This window comes from Podarcis filfolensis (assembly GCF_964270895.1).
Source record: "Podarcis filfolensis genome assembly, chromosome: 2".
Taxonomy (NCBI): Eukaryota; Metazoa; Chordata; class Lepidosauria; order Squamata; family Lacertidae; genus Podarcis; species Podarcis filfolensis.
This window is the reverse complement of record NC_139605.1, coordinates 12,754,523-12,768,333: the sequence shown is the minus strand read 5'-3', so window position 1 is coordinate 12,768,333 and position 13,811 is coordinate 12,754,523. Positions and strand designations below refer to the sequence as shown.

Here is a 13,811-nt window from a genome sequence, read left to right as displayed (position 1 = left end):
CTCCCCATCGGATTTTGGGCAGAAGCCTGTGGGGAAAATTAAATAGCAAAACACTCATCCTTTCCAACACCCTTGAGATACAGTTTTCTTTTTTCCTCTCCTCCCAATTACCAGCAAAAACAGAATTATGGAAGCGTCTGAATTGCAGAATTTATACAGGTAGCAGAATTCAACTTTTTTAGTTTCGGAATTTAAATTTTCATAGCCTGAAGAACACACGGTCCTTGGCTATCACTCTTGGGTCTGATATTTGCAATTACCAGCACATCTTGAAATCACTGTTTGCATGTATCTTTTTTTATGAATAGATGTATTTATTGTTGCCACCAATAAACAGTCTGAAAGCGTTTGAAATCCTAATATAGGACTGCAGAATGAAAATAACAAAAATAGCGCTGTTTGCATGCAAACCTTCATTGGACAAAGTCAGCACCCTGCCCCCCCCCTCTCTCTCATTCTCTCTGTGTCACACACAATCAATCCCCTATGCCATTAACCATTCCAGAAGAAGAGTTATGTACTGATGAGGTCTGACTCCCATTAAGTGATCACTGCAAGACGACCCACCCACGTTTCCATTCCAAACACTACAGAAACGTCACCCACCCTCCTTCCCTCTGCCTCTTGCCACCTACCAACTATCACCGGCTGCATGAGGAGCTGCCCCACCAACCCGCTGATCATCTGGGCCAAGGAAGCATTCCCCCCGAGGCCAGGGCCCTGCAAGAGAGAAAGAGATTCGGTAGAAGACGGCCGGCGGGGAACAGCGATCCCCTCTCGGAAAAGATGCTCCCCTCCGCCCTAGTCCTCACCCCTTGTCCCGGTGCCTGGGGTGACCCAGGGTGTGTGGGCCGCACAGACGGAGCAGAGGGCCTGGCGATCACGACACGCGTCGGAGCTGACTGGAAACTGGGGACCTGCTGGCCTAGGGAACAGGAAAAGGCAGGTAGAAGTCCGCCCCGTTGAAAATCAGGGCCCTAGAGCTGCTGCCACTCAAGTGTATTCAATAAACACACAAGACGTAACCGGCTGTACTTTTGAATAAATAAGGTATAATATTCACTGTATCAAATTGTAGAATTCAACGGAAGTCTCATAAGGTTCAACGAAAAAAGCAGAAGACCCAGTGGATCAGTTCATGCATAAGTTCCATACATGTGTAAGTATCTATTCCCTGTCTGTTCATAGAGTCCAATAATCCACACGAAGGGTTGTTACAGTTCCACATAAAGATATTAGCCACACTGGGAGCACGTTTCGACCCTATAGCTACACCTTGTTTTTGAATGAAGTACTTCAAACCAAACCTAAATAAATTATTTGATAGAACTAAATCTAGAATCTCCATTAAAAAATGCACCGGTAGTAAAATGAAAATCAGATAGGTGGGACTTGGGGAAGCCCACTTAACAATGTTTAGGAAAATAAGGTTATGACAACTATTTGTTTGTATTGTTTGTTCTTCTGTTTGTGTTCTTTATTTGTGTTATAAAATGAATTAAAAAATTGGGGGGGAATAAAAATAAAAAACGCACTGGTGAAGACTGATTATGATCAACTAGCAATTCTTGGATTAGAGATTTTACTGTGTCCAAAGGTACATTAGTGTATAAAGACGACACATCCCATGTAGCAATTACCGTATTTTTTGCTCTATAAGACTCACTTTTTCCCTTCTAAAAAGTAAAGGGGTATGTGCGTGCGTCTTATGGAGCAAATGCAGGCTGCACAGCTATCCCAGAAGCCAGAACAGCAAGAGGGATTGCTGCTTTCACTGCGCAGCTATCCCTCTTGCTGTTCTGGCTTCTGAGATTCAGAATATTTTTTTTCTTGTTTTCCTCCTCCAAAAACTAGGTACGTCTTGTGGTCTGGTGCGTCTTATAGAGCGAAAAATACGGTATGCTATGGCAGTGACATGTAAATTTTCGATGAGGGTCAAGTGTAGGCAACAAGGGCTTCGATGGGCCAGCGATCTGGTTCAGCCTAAGGCAGCTTCCTGCGTACTGACAACACGGAAGGGGAAGGAAAGAATCAACCGTTCCCACCCCCAAAACAGGATCCTCTGCTGTGTTTCAGCGCCCTCCCGTGCCGTTACCTGTCGCCGCTGATGCGGCCGCTGCCATGGCCTGCTGGGTGATCTGATGGGCGACAGCCTGCATAAACTCTGGCGGGAGGCTGGGGAGCGGCATGTGAGCAGTGCCACCTTGGGGGGCAGGAGAGAACACAAAAAAACACAGGGTAGGTTCAACCAACAGCCCACAATCACAATGTGCAATCTCATATGAACCCCTCTCTCTCCCCCCCATCCCAGCCTCTGTTCTCCCTCCTTACCCATTCCTTGGGGGTGCCCAGGGGGTCCGGCGGGTCCTGTGGGTGGCACTCCGGCTGAGCCGCTTCCACCCATCGGGGAACCTGAGTCTTGAAGGATGAGAGAGGCAAGCAGAACTTAAAACGACAACAAGCATCACAGACTCCCCCGCCTCCTCCCAGAGAAACTGAACGGCGCAGGATCCCACATGCGAACCTATACTCTTTCTCTCTGTGTGTGTGTGTCATTTTTCTTAGGAGAGATCTGCGGCATCGCTCCCCCTCGAGTCCCCACTTTGTCTCTTCTTTTGCTCCCCCTTTTCTCCTGGGTTCTTTCCCTCCTTGCTACCTACGCAGAACTCAACCAATCAGAGACCTCTGGGCCTAACCCCACCCACCCCCCAGGCCAGACCACTACGCTGCAAGGCCTTTTGGTGGGCACCTTTAGGGAAGCTTTTAATGTTTAATAGGTTAGTGTATTTTAATATTCTGTTGGAAGCTGCCCCGAGTGGCTGGGGAAACCCAGCCAGATGGGCGGGGTATAAATAATAAATTATTATTATTATTATTATTATTATTATTATTATTATTACAAATGACCTGATAAGCCAATGCCAGAAAGGAACCACCATACCCCAGGAAAAGAAAGGCTCTTTTCCCTCCACCCTTCTGCAGGGCCCTACAATCCGTCTCTCTCTCTCCCCCTTTCGGCTTCCCAAGAAGGAACCTGGCCAGCGCTTACCCTGTATGTTCATGTGCATCATGACCACCGGCTCGACCGTCTGGTGAGAGATGCGGATCACGCGGGGGTGGCCTGTCTGGGAGGCCTGAGTCTGAGTCGGGGTGACCACCGGGGAAGACGAAGGGGGCGGCCCTTCGGAGGGCTGCCCAGCCTCGACGGGGCTGGAAGTGCGGGGCTGGGCGGCGGGGGCAGCCGGGGAAGCAGCGGAGCCTTCTGAGCCGGCCGGGGCCCCACGAGCGCCGTTGCCTGTCATGGTGACTGTGGTTCCAACGTTGATCTGGAAGAGAGAGTGAGAGAGCAGGCTGCAGGCGCCGCTGCTCCTTTCCGTTCTCCCTCGCTCAGCTGGCCCATCCACAAGCAGGAGACCCACCTGGATGGGAATGGCAGCTTGCTGCAGCACCATGGGGGCTGTGTAGTGGGACATGGGCCGCACCACGTGGAGGTGGCGGGGGGCGCTGCAGGAGAGGTTGCAGCGCAGGTCGGAGAGCGCCACAAAGGTGTTCCCCAGGAGGCGCAGAGACTCGCCCACCAGGTTGATGATGCGTTGGTCCTCTTCGCGGCCCTCCGTCTGCCAAACGCAAAAGGAAGTAGAAAGACAGTGAGTGGCCACAGGCTTCGGATTCCAGCAGGAGTCTCCGCCAACCCACCTCCCAGCTGAAACCTTTCCTGGCTGCTAAGTGCACTACAAAGGGCAGGACAGGAACCCCTTGTAATATAATAGGCTAGGAGGAAAACTGGAAGTGGGGCAGGTAGAGGCTCACAAGGAACAGAGCTCAGCTTTCGAGAAGGGCACCTTAAAAACGACCAGGACGGTGGCCTGGTGAATGGGGTGCAAGGACCTAACTCTGCAGCGCTGCTGAAGCAAACCAGGTGCGAAACTGGCTGGTTCTCTAATTAGGAGCCCCCTGGGAGCCCCATGCAAGAATGGTCACCAGTGGGGCTGGGTGGCTCCCTCCTGGAACAGTGGCGGAAAGCCCCAGGCACTCTGATGGAGTGAAGCTGGCTTGCTGTTGTCTTCACTTCTGATACCCACACATCAAGGCACAGCGCCGCACACCAAGCTAGCCGCCTCCCCCACTACTCGCTCCCCTTCCCAACAAACAAGACTGTCCCAGAAACACTGACGAGGACAGTCTTTCTATCCTCGTCAGTGTTTCTGGGACAGTCTTGTTTGTTGGGAAGGGGACAAGACTGTCAGTGTTTTGTTGTTGTTGTTTTAGTGTTTATAATATTAACTTGTAAGATATGGATTTGTGTTTTTTTGTTGTTGTCTTTTTTAGTTTTCGAATGTTGATTTTTGTGTGTTGTGAATTGTTATCTTTTGATATCTTTCGTGTTGTTGTTGTTGTGTGGAAAATACTAATAAAATTCATTTTTTTTAAAAAAAGACTGTCCCAGAAACATATGAAAGATATCGTCCATTGTCTCAACCACCGGGATAGGAGACGAGCGGACCCAACACTCGCCAAATTTCAGCCCCAGAACTTCCTCTGGGTCCAGCCCAGAAGCATACAAAACGCCCTAGCATTTCTCAACAAGCCTCCACGGGTCAGGATTTGGAAGACAAACAGCTCCCAAACACAGATCCCCAGACAGGTGTATGAGTAACACACTGCATAGAAAAGAAAGCATTGGGTGTGGGGGACATACCCAACCCCCCACGAGAAAACAGAACGAGACTCCGATCGCTGCTCCCTGGTCTGGGATGCCGCGACGCACACCTCCGAGTTCACCCTTACGTTATTGTTGTAGTCTGCGGTGCTGGCCGTTCCAAGGATCTCCTCGTATCTCTGGAGGAAGGGCTGGAGCCTGCTCTCCACCCCGCGGAGCTCCCCTAAGACCTCCACGTACTCGCCTGGGGACGGGTGGCTGTGGGGAAGAGAGAAAGGGTGCTCAGATGATGCTTAGGACTCCTTGATGGTGATCATCTGGCAGAAGCAACAAGGCCTCCCTTCTGAGCTCACCCATCCACTCCACTCCACCCTCCTACCCTTTTGTGACCCTTTTGCACCAGCCACCCTGTTGTTTTGGCGACGCCTCCACCACCACCACCATGCAGCAGCTCCCCCCTTTGAATGCCAGGCCACAGAAGCCAGCCGGGACCCCATTCGCCCTCCCTGCCCTGCATGCCAGCTGCTCACTTGGGCGCAGCAGCCTCAGCGGTAGGGGGCGGCTCGGCCCCCGATGGGGGCGTCTCCTCAGCTGGTGTGGGCTCACTGGGAGGCTCAGACTCGGCTCCCTCCATGGGCTCCCGTTCGGTGGGGCTGGCAGATGCCGTCTCCTCGGGTCCCGATGCAACTTGGCCGTTGGTGCGGCCCTAAGAAAAGGAGGAGCGCGTGAGAAACATGTATTCCTTTACGCAACAGCAGCGGCCAGAATATTGATCGCAAAAAATTGGAAGGGGGGCGGAATACCATCATTATTAGAATCACAAAGCAAGCTCTGTGAGTTTGTGGAAATGGCAAAATTGACGGCACTCGTCAGAGGCCATTCAAATCAGAGAACAATTAAAGAGTGGGATGGAGTGAAGGAATACATGAAAAAATATGGTTCCGGAACTGGAATGTTAATAGATAATGTGTAAAACGTGCAAGGGTAAGCAAGGAAATAATAAAAGAATCAACTGAATAATTATTAAACTACAACAACACAACAAGATGGAAGAAATGAAAAGAAATACTGAGATCACGCATGGGTGAAGGGGAGTGGGGGGTATAGGGGAATTTATAAACATTTCTAATATAATATTTCTAATTACGTTGCATTTCTAATTTACGTTGCAAAGGGAAGTCTATAGCAATTAGGTATATTTTAATCTAGTCAACTATGTAATAGGCTTATGTTACAAGACGAATATGGATTTTGAATTTGATGTTTGTAATTCTTTTTTGGTTTTGGAATAAGGTTAAAAAAGAGAAAAGAAAAGGAGGAGCACGTGGCGGCTGAAGCCCAGAAGGAGGTGTCCCTGCCCCACTTCTAAGTTGTTGCTATTATTATTATTAATTCAATTTATATACCGCCCTTTGTCAAAAGATCCCAGGGAGGTGTACATTAAAAACACATTACTGAGCACAATAATAAAAACATAACAACAGATAGCATAATAATAAAATAAGCAGATTAACAACTGCCCCTCCCCCAAGCTTTAACAGGCCATTGGTATATTCCTGTCTGCATACACCCCCCAAAAAGGTTTCAAAGGCCGGCTCACCTCTAGTCGGTTCAGAATGCCCTGGACGTCCCGCAGCATATGCTGGGCCATAACAAGGCGGACTCGAGGCTCGCTCTGGAACGAGAGGAGAGGAGAGGAGACCCCAATCAAACGAAGGGGCTCACCTTGCCAGAGTCCCTTTCCCCCACTTCTCTGAATCAGAACCATAATCCCCCTCCAGCCCCCTTACAGAGCTCATGCCATAAAGGAAAATGGGCTCATTTAAGACTAAATGCCATGTCCCTCCTATTCCATCTTCTGCTCAAAGCAAAAAAAAAAGGGGGGGTGAACTCAGAGGGCCAGATCAAAACAGGGTTCAAGAGCCAGAATGTGTGTAGTCCTCCAGGAGTAGTCAGATTGGATTCACCCAACTGACACCCTGTTTTCCCCAAACTGCCACCCTCCTGAACCTCAGAGATCCCCTTCATGGAACAGAGAGAGAGGTGTCTTATGACAGGCCCCAACCAAGCCCAATATTGCCTAGTCTGACCAGAATTAAATCTCCCTGGTATCTCAGCAAGAGGATCTTGCACATTATCTGCTTCCTGGGCCTTGTAACTCAGGGATGGGGAACTTCTGGCCCTCCAGTGTTACTGGACCACAACTCCTCTCAGCCCTGACCATTGGGCAGGCTGGCTGGGACTAATGGAGCTGGGGTTCAACAACACCCGGAAGGCCACCAGCTTCCCAGCTCTGTTCTAACGCATGATGCCATGAAACTGGAAAAAGTTCTGCGTGCCAAGGAGATGCTCTACCAGTCCGCTGCAGCCCATTTCCGTGCCAGCAACTGCCAAGTCTAACTTCAGGGATAGGCAACACTGCTAGCAATGTCGCAGGAAGTGGGAGGGCCAGCGCTTTCTCAGTTGTGATGCTGACCCTTTGAAATCCTTCCCCTAGAGACATCTAACCGGCTTCTCCTTCTGACAAGCCTTTAGGAAGCACAGGAATGAGCTTTATCTTCTTTTCTTGCAACAGGAACCTGAAATGTGTTTTCTTCAACACGGAAGCAATTCATGACCTTTCATGCTTTGTTTCTTTTTGTTGCAGTTTTAACTTCATGGTCCGAACGACAGCGACAGGCACACAGTGGTTTCGGTAGCATTATGCAGATTTTAGGCAGGGGTTGTCGATGTTGTTTTGGTAACAGCAATATTTAAAGACTTAGAACGCCCTCGGAAGTTCATTTTGCGATTCTCCTGGGAGTCACCGCAAACGGGCCGCCAAGAACACTGAACCCACAGATTTGGGACACCATCCTTTGGATGTGCTGCCAGTGGAAGCGTCTACCGAAAACAGATGGTGGGAGCCAGGCAGCTGAATGGCCTTGACACAAGAAAATATCCGAGATAGAGGAAGCCCCAGACTGTCTCATGACTAGTGAAGTAAGAACCACAGATTTCAAACATGAATTTAGCAAGAGTCATGCTCTGAAGTCCTGCTGGGCTCTTGTGAGATGCTGAACGGAGGTGACACCCTCTGTTCATAAAAATTCTGGCATCTAAGGATAAGCCCCAGACCATGTCCAGAGTTCCAATGTTTCAATGGGGAAGAAGTCTTCAAAAAAAAAAAAAAGTTCAGAACAAAGTGCCCCCAGCAAAGCCTATCCTTTATTAAGGACTGCTTATTAAGCCTGGACTGCTTCCTGGCACCTTTGCCCTCAGCCTGGCCACCTAGGGCGGCAATGTCTAGATCTATAGGTAGCTTGCCACTTACACAAGGGCAGTCTTGAAATCATAATATTTGGCTACGGTGAAATAAGAGGCTGGCTGTCAACTGACCAGGTCACAGCTGCATCGCACCAACCGTCAAAGCGTGAACCCAAACAACAATTTAGGACTCCCCAAAATTTTGGGAAGGCGCCCAAATTAGTTATAAAAATGGACAAATCAATTTACATCACCAGCAGTTCTCTTCATGGAAAATTAAACACCCCCGCCAAATCAAACATCACCAAGATGTTACTGAAATAAATCATTGTTGTTATGCAAACACACACGTGCGCACACACACACACACACCCCCGACAGAATATGTACAACCTTAAGTCAGTAAACCCCAGTCTTCCCACCCCACTTGTACCTGTATGGGAGCCTGGTCCATATTTATATGAACATCCACAGACGATCCATCGCTCTTTGGGAAGCGGGGTTGAGGGGAGAGAAAAGGAGGAGACAGAGGGGGAGGAAATTAAAGAAACAAACAAAAAATATAGGAGCGGGAGGGGGGGGAAAGAGGATGGAAGAGAAGAGAGAAATAACAAAATGGAGCAGAAAGAAAGGCAAGGAAATCCAGGAGAAAACAATACCACCATCAAACCACGGCTTCCACCCCAGCCCTCAGGGTCTCTTCTGACATTACACAGCACTTGAAAGATACTGCCCCGTAGTGCTGGCTGCACCGAGACTGGAGTCTGATTTTTCACGAGACAACCTTGGTCAAGACACACTGCTAAACCGTATTCAAACGTTACTTCCAAGTCTCCATGTGCTAAAGTAAGTGCTCTGCCCCGGCAATCCAGATTCTGCACCACAGAAGGCAGGCACTGGAAATCGTGACTTTCTTTGCTAGTCACAGGAACCAGCACTGAGGTCTGGAGAACACCAACCAAACCCTGCCTGCAAACTGACCATCTGATTCCGCTGCCCCTCGGCTTCTCAGAGTTCACCAGGCGCTTTTAAGCTTCACTGTCACAGCCCTAAGCGCTAGAAATGTGTGTTTTGTTAAGAAGGAAGCTGGGATTCTCAGGGAGCTGAACCTGGGGGCAAAAGCACATGTTCTGCATTCTCTGGGCTCTTGTGAGTTCACAGGTTATGCAAGCTGCAGCGTTATCCCAAGCTGCACAAAGACAGTCAGAGGGAAGCAGATGCAAGCCTGAGCAAAACTGGTTCATCCCTATATGTGTGTGTGTGCATGTGTTGAAAGGCAGGCAGGCGTGCACTTGGGCTGCAATCCAGTGCACACTTACCTGGAAGGAAGCCTCAAAAGGGAGTGATTCTGAAGCTTAGGACCATGCTGTGAGGCACCGATCCAAGTTATAAATCATTTTGAAAGACCTCATTCGCCAGCCGGCCAGCACACCACCGTCTGAAGTGCACTAACAAGCACGCGTAATTTCAGAAGTGGCCCTTGCCTTGCTTCCTGGGTGGCCACTATACTGTCACCATTGGCCAAAACCACACCCTCCCCACATCCCCCGCAAGTCCGGCTGAGGTCATGCATGCTGCCCACACAAGCCAACAAGTCAGCTGCTGTGGGAATACAATGAAAGGTGCAAAGCCAGATAGGGATTTGTCCCCGGTGAGACCCTGTAGAGACGCATAGGTAAGGTCGCCGCTTCTCATTCCGAATACCAGACCTTTAGAGGTCTCCCCCAAGCAGCAGGAGAAAATGTTGCCATGGCTACTCTCAGCGGTTCCCTTGCTGATCCTGTCCCTTGCCCCCTCCCTCATCAGCTGCTTGCAAAAGGGCAAGAGGACCAGGCAGAAGGATGCATTCCCTCCTGCTGCATCCCAAAGTGTCTGGGGTTAAGAAAGACAGCTCAGGTACAGCACAGCGCCCTCTGCCACTGACTGCATGCAAGAGCACCCAGCTACTAAGCCCCCACCACCGTGTTTGGCCCCCTCCCCACATAGCGTTAACACCAGCAAATTCCTCCCCTTTTTATTGTGGGGGGGGGGGGAGAAGCACTAAAAGCATTACGGGGAGGCACAACACTCCCCCTTCCCCTGCAGTGCAGCACCCTCTGGCTAAAACTCACTTGCGTGGGTGGCTGCGGGTCCATAATGCTTACTGGTAAGTTGAAGGTTCCCACCATGACGTAGCTGTTGGCATTGCGGTCGTGCACAGTTGGGCCCGTCACCCGGGGGCCTGCTCCGTTGTGCGGGACGGAGGACGAGCCGGCTCCAGAAGGGCCCCCCAAGGAGGGCGACTGGGTCTGAGGAGGCGCACGCTCCACCAGGTGGATGACTTTGCCCCCGACATCTGGCACAGAAGAGAGGACAAGCGTGAAGGTTTTGTCAAAAGGGCAACCGCCTTTTATCCTCCCGGCAGCCCTCCAAAGCTGAGGAGTCAAAGAGCGGGTCTTGGGTTTCAACAAGGATATCAGCATGGGCCTTCGACTGGCATACTCACGCTCTTTGAGAAGCAGCTCTCTTCAGGGGTAAAGATGCACGTAATGGGGAAATGTACATGGGAAAAGCTCAGAAAGTTCCCTTTTTTAAATGAAAAGAACTTTCACTGGGTGTATTTTAAGCAGAGAAGTGGCAGAGAGGGTGCCTAACGCTCTCTTCCGCCAGTCGTTTTCTGCTTGTCCTTATCTACTCTCAGACTGTTCCGCCCTCATCCAGGCCCACATTTCAGATGCATGTTTACGAAGATAAAAACATGCATGGAAACCTGCTAGGCAAAACAGCAGCAACAACAAAACACAGGAGCAAGTATTAAGAGGGAAAACAGCTAAGCACCTCCTTCGCTGTTTAAAAATTGCAGCCTCCTCAGGCAGTTTTACATGTGTGTGTTTTTAAATTTTGGGGCTCGGTTGCTCACAGTGTGACTAACGGCAGCACACACTAGATCAGCCAGCAATTGTGAGAGCCCTCAGAAGTAATTATGAAACAAGGAAATTATACAACGTTCCTATTCAATGCTGAACTTGCTCAAGGGCCTTTTCTGAGTAAGGACGGCAGGAGCCAGCACTTTTCAGCGTCCCTCACAACTTAACATTTTATCCATGCCCCCCTCCCCCCCGCCCCAGGCAAGAACTCCTCAGGCCCTCCCCTCTCAAATACTCACTGTATTCTTTCAACTTCTTGTCATCCTGAAGGACTCTCCCTTGATAGATGAGGCGCTGCTTTTCCGAGGGGATGCTGACTGAACCTGCAATGTGCTCCTTAAACTCCTTCACTGTGATCTACAAAGCAGAAACAACTGCACTGAGAGGACATAGCAGGGCAACCCCCCACTGCTCATCAGTCCTTGGCCTCTGCTCCATGTCAGTATTAGTCAAATTGAAGCACGTGAACGTAAGCAGGTACTCGCTTGGTGTTAAATATGGATCAGGCAGATCACCACAGCCAATCCCAATCCCCATCCCACCCTAGGCCAACCCCAACCTCTCTCACCACCAAAGGAACACAAGTGAACAACACAAGCACTCTGACACCAAACTCTACATACATTAAGCATAACAGAAACACCGCTACCCGACCCCACCCCCATCCATCTCCCCTCCCTCCACCCCCTTTCTTTTTTTTTCTTTCTTTTTTCTTCTCTCCCTAATGCCTCATCAAATGAAACGGATTTGTAAAAATGTTACATGGAAGAAAAAAATACGAGGCATTACACTTACACTGTAAAACAAGAAAACCCTTAATAAAATATTAAAAAAAAAAAAAATAAGGATCAGGCAGACTCAGCAATGGAGAATAAGAAGGTGAAGTTTATTGCCAGGCAATAAGGACCCAGTTTGGAATCTCTTCCAAAAGGAACTGGGACCCCGATTGACAGAAATCCAGAGGTCTTTATACCTGAGCAGATCACAGCAAACCATAGATCATGAGACAACCATGAGGCAGTCACGATATTGCCAGTGAAAATTAGCCAATTAGCAAGCTTCTTGCCATGCTACCAGCTCCTGGTCAAGCACTGGTCAAGCACGGAGTTCTAGTTCTGCTTTCCGTTGGCTGCAGTGACGCTCTGTCTAACCTCTCCCCTAGTTATGACAGGACAGGGAGTTTGGAGATTTTGTGGTTTTGCTCTTCCTGTTCTGTGGGTTAATTTAGCCTGTATCTGAGGGGATTTTGTACCAGAATCTCTGATTCACGTCTTTCCCTTGTCCAGGTTACACGGATGTTTGTAGGGGAAAGGTCGGCTCCTAATTTTGCTGTTTCAAGCAGTATGCAGTTAGCTAAGGCACAGCTTCCCTTTGATTCAAAATGGATTATAAAATACTGTAAGCCCTGATTATGTGTGAGCATATATGAATATATTGATTACTGATAACTGATTATATGGATAGCATAGGGGCAGCCCTTCTTCCTTGCCTCAAAATAAATAACAAACCCTCCAAACAGCACACTGTTACTACGTGAGTGACAGTGGCAAAAACACCCTATTCAACTACCCTAAATGATCCAACGCCATACCAGTAGAGTTCCACAGGAGCAACAGGACTTGTGTATGGAGAGAGTCAGAACTTACAGGGTTAAGAAGTTCTGAGTGACGTCTCACATTCTTGGAGGCGTGTTTAGAACACTGGGAGTGTCTGTCTACGCTGACACACAGTGTGAGAGTGAGCTCAGCTCCGGTTTGGAACGCACCGGGAAAATGAGTTGCGTGTCACCGGGAGAATTATGATTTGTTGTTTTTCTACGAGATTAAAGCTCTTTGTAAGATAAGGAAAGACACCGAGCGTCTGACTGATTTACTGCACACACAGCATTATCGGCTTTGCTTCTGTCGCTGTGCTAAGCTCTGCTACACCGCAGTTTGGAGCTGCCCGGAGGGAGCAGAGACACGCAGGGAAGCGTGTGGGCTCCAGGGGCAAGCGAAGCTGCCAGTCAATTTCACCAAATTGTGCTCGTTCTCCCCTATATGCCCACACACCCCAAATCTGCTGCAGAGGATACCCCGGTCCCCCACAGCTGATTATGAAGGTGTGCGAGGGGCTGGAGGAGACGGCAGAAGAACTTCTGCTGTGCTCATGGAAACCAGTTGCACCAGCAGTGCTGTGGCACTGGATATGGCCCTGTCACAGGATAAAAACTACTGGAACTGAGCTTAAGATGGCCATTCTGGAAAGGAAGAGTGCAATGTGGAATGGGTCGCTAAAAATTAATCAAAAAGTTTGACGCCATCGCTTGTGGGTTGAATAGAGACAGGGTTTTTCACCACACTACATGTGTTGTGACAGAATATCTACACCCCTCTTTTTAATTCTCCAGAGGCCTCCCAGCTTGTGTTTTCCCGCCTACCAGCCCCTGCCAATTCTCGGTCAGCAACTGGGCCCAGGGATCCTCAGTTGTTCCTCCAAGGCATGAGCCCTCCAGACCCCACCACCCAGTAGATACAAATGTCCTGCCACAGTTACACCAGAGCACCTTAATACAGTGGTACCTTGGGTTAAGAACTTAATTCATTCTGGAGGTCCATTCTTAACCTGAAACTGTTCTTAACCTGAAGTACCACTTTAGCTAATGGGGCCTCCCGCTGACTGCGGCGGCACAATTTCTGTTCTCATCCTGAAGCAAAGTTTTTAACCCAAAGTACTATTTCTGGGTTAGTAGAGTCTGTAACCTGAAGTGTCTGTAACCCGAGGTACCACTGTAATTACCCCTCACTACCCTCCCACCTTCTGGCTGCAACCCCATCTAAGGGCTTCTCACCTCTTCCTCCACGGTGAAAGTCCTTGTCTGAGAGTCCAAGGTTTTAACCATCACCTCAAGGTTCTCTGGCTCCGCCATGACGCCGCCTCAAATTCTTCCTTAGCTACTCCTGCAAGAAGAGGAAACATAGCAATCTGATTCTTGGCCATTGTAAGCAAAGAAGTACAAT

The 13,811-nt window shown here is 49.3% G+C and overlaps 1 protein-coding gene across 33 annotated transcripts in view; it reads right to left on the bottom strand.

Moving 5' to 3' along the window:
• The window catches only part of BAG6 (BAG cochaperone 6), a 33,147-nt gene that overhangs the window by 14,521 nt on the left and 4,815 nt on the right, over positions 1 to 13,811 (bottom strand). For 8 of the 33 annotated variants that reach the window (XM_083600475.1, XM_083600468.1, XM_083600469.1 and 5 more), the window contains exons 2-14: positions 13,643 to 13,751; positions 11,052 to 11,169; positions 10,018 to 10,241; positions 8,340 to 8,393; positions 6,261 to 6,335; positions 5,191 to 5,366; positions 4,789 to 4,918; positions 3,420 to 3,617; positions 3,050 to 3,326; positions 2,332 to 2,418; positions 2,096 to 2,203; positions 813 to 925; positions 636 to 720 (exon numbers count right to left, since the gene is read on the bottom strand). In XM_083600475.1, the coding sequence (XP_083456601.1) occupies positions 636 to 720; positions 813 to 925; positions 2,096 to 2,203; positions 2,332 to 2,418; positions 3,050 to 3,326; positions 3,420 to 3,617; positions 4,789 to 4,918; positions 5,191 to 5,366; positions 6,261 to 6,335; positions 8,340 to 8,393; positions 10,018 to 10,241; positions 11,052 to 11,169; positions 13,643 to 13,720 (1,723 nt within the window). In that variant the 5' untranslated portion in view covers positions 13,721 to 13,751. The remainder of the gene's footprint in view (positions 1 to 635; positions 721 to 812; positions 926 to 2,095; positions 2,204 to 2,331; positions 2,419 to 3,049; positions 3,327 to 3,419; positions 3,618 to 4,788; positions 4,919 to 5,190; positions 5,367 to 6,260; positions 6,336 to 8,339; positions 8,394 to 10,017; positions 10,242 to 11,051; positions 11,170 to 13,642; positions 13,752 to 13,811) is intronic. The other 25 variants (XM_083600471.1, XM_083600485.1, XM_083600455.1 and 22 more) reach the window with 7 other exon arrangements.